This window comes from Triticum dicoccoides, chromosome 2A (genome assembly GCF_002162155.2).
Source record: "Triticum dicoccoides isolate Atlit2015 ecotype Zavitan chromosome 2A, WEW_v2.0, whole genome shotgun sequence".
In the NCBI taxonomy this organism is placed as follows: Eukaryota; Viridiplantae; Streptophyta; class Magnoliopsida; order Poales; family Poaceae; genus Triticum; species Triticum dicoccoides.
The window spans coordinates 21,703,163-21,709,463 of NC_041382.1; the positions used below are offsets into that span (position 1 = coordinate 21,703,163).

At 48.1% G+C, this 6,301-nt stretch overlaps 1 protein-coding gene across 1 annotated transcript; it reads right to left on the reverse strand.

Annotated features, from left to right (window-relative positions):
- Nucleotides 1-1,707: 1,707 nt before the first annotated feature.
- Nucleotides 1,708-2,947, reverse strand: LOC119358713 (putative UPF0496 protein 5). The gene has a single exon (XM_037625148.1). The coding sequence runs from the start codon at nucleotides 2,890-2,892 to the stop codon at nucleotides 1,792-1,794; it is 1,101 nt and encodes a 366-aa protein (XP_037481045.1). The 5' UTR covers nucleotides 2,893-2,947; the 3' UTR covers nucleotides 1,708-1,791.
- Nucleotides 2,948-6,301: the final 3,354 nt, after the last annotated feature.

Genomic DNA, 6,301 nt, shown 5'->3' on the forward strand with positions numbered 1-6,301 from the left:
TTTCTTCCCGCGCGGGCCAGGCTGGCCCTAATGCGGGCAACCAAACACGCCCTTTGATGCCCAGGTGCCTCAAATAGTGGAGTCTCGGTTCGCAAGCAAGACACAACAAGCCGGCGCAGTTCGGTGTGCCACTTTGCACAAATGTTTTTGGTTCTCCGTTATTTTTTTGTTGGTTTTTTTATTTTTCGTGTTTCAGTTTTACTGTCATTAATTGTTTTATTTGTTTATTTTCTTTTTTATTATTTATTGTTTTGATTTTTACTTATGGGATGGTTTTTCTTTAGTTTTTTTTATAGTATATGGTGAGCTTTATTTATTTACGGTGAACTTTTTAATGCATGTTGAACTTTTTTCTAATATACGGTGAACTAGTTTTTAAGTTAGACTATTTTGGAACATATTGAACAGTCTTGCTAGTATATATTTTTCTACTTTTCTATATTGGTTTTTGTTATTCAGCGCCTACATATGACACCCGTGTATTTGATTAGACAATGCTCTACCAAAAGAAACATCGTCCTCCCCACAAAAGTGTGGGTACATTAGCAGAGCCCGCAGGCAGACTGTCATTATTACTACCAAAGAAGAAACAATGGCTAATAACAACTAGTTTTTTACCAAAGCTTTAAACAACGGACTATAGCGTCGATATAGCACGGCTATGGCTATTTAGGTTACTACCACAAGTAGTACATAAGAAATTCCGTACCACATAAGAGACTTCGCCGAAATCCACCGGCAGGGCGCGGCGTGCTGCCACGCACAACATTGCTAGTGGTACTATAACACGATGTCACGGGCATAGCCATTTTTTTCTGCCTACATTTATCTCTCGATAAAAAGCATATTACTGACTCAAAACATCGCGTCGGGGCGTACAATTGTATGTAGTACGCACACGCTCAAATCTTTGTATCTAAGATGCACACGATGTTATGAAATAGCATGCCCAACTGAAACAAACACATATTGATATTGACAACAAAGGAAATCATCTAATGTACTAGACGACTGATCCGAAGACTAAACTACGAACTATGCCAGGGTAAACACGTCCTTGGCTGCTCGGCGCTCGCCAAGGGCGATTAGACTTGTAAGCTGTGGGGTCAGCTGACCCCCACCTTTTTTTATTGCAAGGCTAGTTCCATTAATATTTGTGCAAAAATGAAGACATTTTAGAGAGATTAGTGTACTTGAACCCACAGTTTTTTGGTGCGGGCACCGCTACTGGCGCTCACTATAATGAAGTACATGTCGCCGAAGAAGCTCCTTGTGATCCGACCACTCAAGCAGAATCCATGGTGAGCATATTGTTTTAATCTCTATGTTGCTTGAAACCACAACATGTAGTACTAAACGAAGCTGAAGCTGCAGCACTAGCAGTTGGGTTGAAACTTGCACTGTCTGTAGGATGCACCTCAGTCAGTCCGATTGTTTGGTGTTGATTGAAGCAATGCAGCAGAACGATGGACATTCTACGGTAGCAGCGTCAATTCTAGATGATTGTCGGTTACTTCAGTTTGATTTCGGAAGGTCGTCTTAGAGCATTGTAGTCGTGATGCTAACTTAGTTGCTCATGTGCTAGCGCAAAAGAATGTTTTGTTGGACTCACCTCAGGATTGTATTTGTGAACTTTTACCGGACGATGTAAGCGTTGTTTAATTTTTAATAAAACTAGCCATGATGACCTTTTCAAAAAAAGGAGGCTTAAATTATAATGTTAATGAAATGAATGACGAATCACACATGTGATCTCTGAGCACTAGGCTACTCCGTGTGTTTGAGCAGTTATTAATGGTGATGAATGATCCTCTGCAGCACGACGGTCCTGGCTTGCCGGATGTCCCGGCTACATTTGTCCGCCTGCTGGCCGAGGTCATCCACGCTCTTCATGAACGCCTCCAGCTTCCTCTTCACCTCCTCCACCGCCAACCTCAGGGCACCCTCGTCGCGCTCCGCCAGCTCTGCGCAGCCCACCATGGAGCCGATCTGGACCTCGAGCCGGCCAACGAGCGCGCGTATGCTGTCCAGGTCCTCGATGGCCACGAACGTGCCGACCTGCATTGCGCTCACCACATCCTTGTGCCCCCGGAGCGCGTCCCGGTACCGCTTCATCATCGCGTCCACCCACTTCCCGGCGGAGCCCACGGGCAGCGACGCCGCGGCCGCCAGCGCGGCCGCGACGGGCGGAGCGGCGATGGCCGCGGCCACCACGGAGCAGACGAGGATCGCCGCGAAGGTGGTCGCGAAGACGACGCCGGCCACGCGGCGCCATACGCGGAGCGACCGGAGGCGACCGTCCAGCCTCCGCTTCTGCCGCCGCAGCCTGTCCAGCATGCCCAGCTGCTGCCGGTACGCCGCCTGGAACGCGGCGAAGAACTCGTCCGTGAACGGCTCGCCGGCCGCCTCCTTGAACCGCCGCAGCGCGCCGAGCGCGCGCGCGTGCCCGACGGCCGGGTCCTGGACCTGGAGCGCGAGGTGCAGGACGAGCTGCGAGTCGCGGGCGCGGCGGAGGGCCTTGTCGAGCACGGCGAGGAAGTCGAGGGTGTGGAGGCTGGCGTCGAAGTAGTCCTCCACGAGCGCGAACAGCTCGGGGCACCCCCACACGTCGTGCTTGCTGGCGAGGACGACGCGGACCACCTCCTGGTTCATCTCCACCAGGCAGCCGGTGACCTCGCGGAGGGAGCCCAGGGACATGGACCGCACCTCCACCCCGGACGCCGCCGCCGACACGGCGAGGCTCGCGCGCCGCCGCAGCGCCGCGTCGAAGCTCCGCAGCTCCGGGTCCGCGCTGCACGCCGCCTCGTACGACCCCAGCTCATGCCCCTCCTCCCCCGTCGCCCGCGCGCTCTTTAGCCGCCGGGGCCTCATTATGCCGTGACGGTTCCCCATGGCTGGCCGGCGAACCCAGAAATCAAGAAGAGAAGAAACAGAGCTTGGAGCGTACTGTGACCGTGATGCTCTGAAAGAATTGCGCGCTCACGATTGATAAACTTATAGTCGTGGAATGTGGCACGGTCGATGACTTGTACGCATGAGGAAGCTATGTAGGGTGGTGGGGGCGGCAATGGCGACCGGAGGAAGCAACCCAATGCAAGGAGCGGCCGACGTGTGTGCAAAAATTGTAGAGGTGGATGCGCATGATTGCTTCTCTCTCGTCTACCATTGCAGCACGGGAGTGGCTGACTAGGATAGGAGAGGCAACAGGGTTGACGAGTCTGCCATTAACATGCTTGGCTGGGAAAAGCGGAGGAGGACCACTATTAGGTGCCATATGGTTTTCACTTTCGGCGTAATTCGATCGAAAATTGGAAAAAAAAAATCACGAGGAAAACTTTGGATCTACTTCATCAAAGTTAATGTAGTACAAAGAACACCAAAAGTAAAAATACATCCAGATTTATAGGCCATCTAGCAACAACCATAAGCACTCGAGCGAGCCGAAGGCGCGTCGCCATCATTGCTGCTACCTCATCGGAGCCCGATAAACCTTGCTTAAGTAGGCAATCGGAAATTCATTGTGTTAAGGCTTCATAGGACTAGCGAATTATAACAACAACCCCCGTCGATGAAGAGACGCGTAGATCAAAAGAGACCAACCTGTAGACACACGAGCAAAGATGAACAAAGGCAAACAAAGACCGAATTCACGTGGGTCCACCGAAGACAAACGTCGACTGAATCCCGTTAGATCCGCCGGAGATAAATCTTCACACGCCCTCCGATGACGCTAGATGTACCACCTGACCAAGGGCCAGACGGGGAGAACCTTTTTCCATCTTTAAAGAGTTGTCGCCACCTCGTTTCTGTAAGCAGCACACAAACCCTGATAAAACTTTAGAAAAGCACCTAAAAATGGAGCCCTCTCACCGGTAAGGACCGGGATCCACCATGCCTCTATGGCCCATAGGAGACAAGGTAGATCAGCGGCGGCGCCGGCGGGAGGCACGCGAAATCCTAAGCGGCTGGTGCCTTGGGTACGAGCGATGGGAAATTGGGCACGTGTAATTGGAAAATTTCATTTATTTCAATACATGCTGAATAATTGTCTTTCGGTTAAAATATTTCAGCAATTGTTGTAGTACACATAAGTTTAAATTACACATTAAATTTCCAAAATATTTGGTTATATCTCAATCATACTCAAATTGAAAATTTTATTTTTAGTCGAAATAATAAAAACACAAACCACTGAATTTCACTGAAATTCAATGATTTTGGCTGTAGCTAAAATATTTCTGAAACTGAACTTGCCGGCTATGTTTACAACTCACTACTGTACTGAGGGTTGTACACTACATCTCCTTAAGGCCATTGGAACGTGTTTTTTTAAAAAAAAAAGAGGGATACCCCCGGTCTCTTTGTCAATTGATGCACTTAAGACGGCACATAAACTTGACAGTAAGAACAAGGCTGCCATGAGACTATTTTGTTTTGCTACAGGAATTCTATTTTGTTTTGACCAGTCTAGGGGACGTATTGCCTTAGGAACGAGGCTACATATGGTCCAAGTACTGTAACGCGTCATTGGCCAAGCTACACCTACACATCCTGTCCATGTGTGTTGTCTGCACCGTCGCTCGCATGGTTACCATTGCCAACTTCTGTGTAGATTAGGCGCAAGTATGGCCCAAGTCTTCCACATTGCTAGGAACCTAGTCACTAGGTACACAACATCATTTCACTCTCTAGACAAAGCAGGCCATGATAGCACACAAACGCACGTTGGATTTGCCCTTGAGATCGACCAGTCAAGAAGAAAAAGAGTACGCATGCAGAACCGGCACATGGTCCATGCTTGTGGAAGGGGGCATATGCTTTGTGCAAACGATGTGTCTTGGAACCACCATGTTGCTTTCCACCAAGCACAGTTGCTTGATCAAACACAGTTGCTTGCAAGTGTGAGCAATGCATGTCACAGCTGTGGCACCTTGTTGCCACAAACAAAAAGGAAAGGTGGCATGCACCTTTTCCCTGCGTTTGAATGGTTACCTGATCTAGGTAGGTCGGTGCTGGTTGTGGTCATTACCAGCTGCACGGTCAATTAAGATCCACAAACCGCTCGCTTTTCGTTCCACCAAGATTGTTTGTTTTCATGTGTTTCGTTTGCTTAGTTTCATTAAATTTGTAGTAGCTTTTGCCGGATATGTGCAATCTGTGAACGAGGGAGCGATCACTTAAAAGCTTTTGCATCATCGCATACGGCGGTAGTTTCTAGGGTGCATGTGCTTCGAGGCTCCGGTTTGATTATTGGTTCGACCTACTAAATATAGGTTATATTTAATTAAAACTATCATCAGTACAATCTTCAATTTTAGTCGGTTCATGGAGCCCCTTTTCAAAATAAATAATTAAATAAACAGCCCCCACTAACCACTCAGTCCGTTAATGAAACAAAACCGACTCCACGAATCTCGGTGACGATTGCATAGGTTAGAGCGGTGTGAGCGGATCAGGATAGGACACTCTGGCCGTACCCGGGCTAAGGTAGTAGTGTCATAGACCTCGACACATTGCGTTCAACTTCTGCTTGGAGCGCCGGGGCTAGAGTAGGATGCTAATGTTGGAGCTGAAGCAGGGCGAGGATGAACTACCCCATGAGAACTTTGGGGCTTCGCACCACACTTCACAAACCCCATGCCTTCAGGAACTAGCTAACGATCAAGATTAGTTTTGTGATATAAACATCTTGAAATAGAGTTTCTCCCCACTTTATGAATAAAGCAACCAACATGTCCATACAACAAGTTCAAGTCTCGTACCGAAAATAGAGAGAGGAAAAAAGACCACCAAATGGCCAGTAGCTCAAATGCTCTCTAGCGAAGCAAGGCGATGTGTGATGGCAACGATCACGTTCATCATGTGGCCAACCCTATCGTCGTCCCGCTATCTAGAGAGCAGGTATCAGTGATACATAGATGAGAGTACGGGGCAACAAAAAATATATTATCTCCATCCCAAATTTTTGTCTTAAATTTGTTTAGATACAAATGTATCTAACATTAAAACGTGACTAAATACATCAGTATATAGACAAATCTAAGACAGTAATTTTGGAACAGAGGGAGTAGTTGGTGGTGTTTACGATGACCTTATATGGAAGGTTGGTTCTCGGAGACCAACAAAATAGGCACATCGACTCACAGAGCGCGATTCTAGTCTTAGGTTAAGAAATTGCCAGGAGATATTGGATTATGATTGCAAGGCCGTAAGGAACTCCCCAAGGTCGATTGTCCCGATAACCACTGCAGTTTGTGCCGCATACAATGCTAAAATTTCTACTCGCTCCCTCCAATCCAAA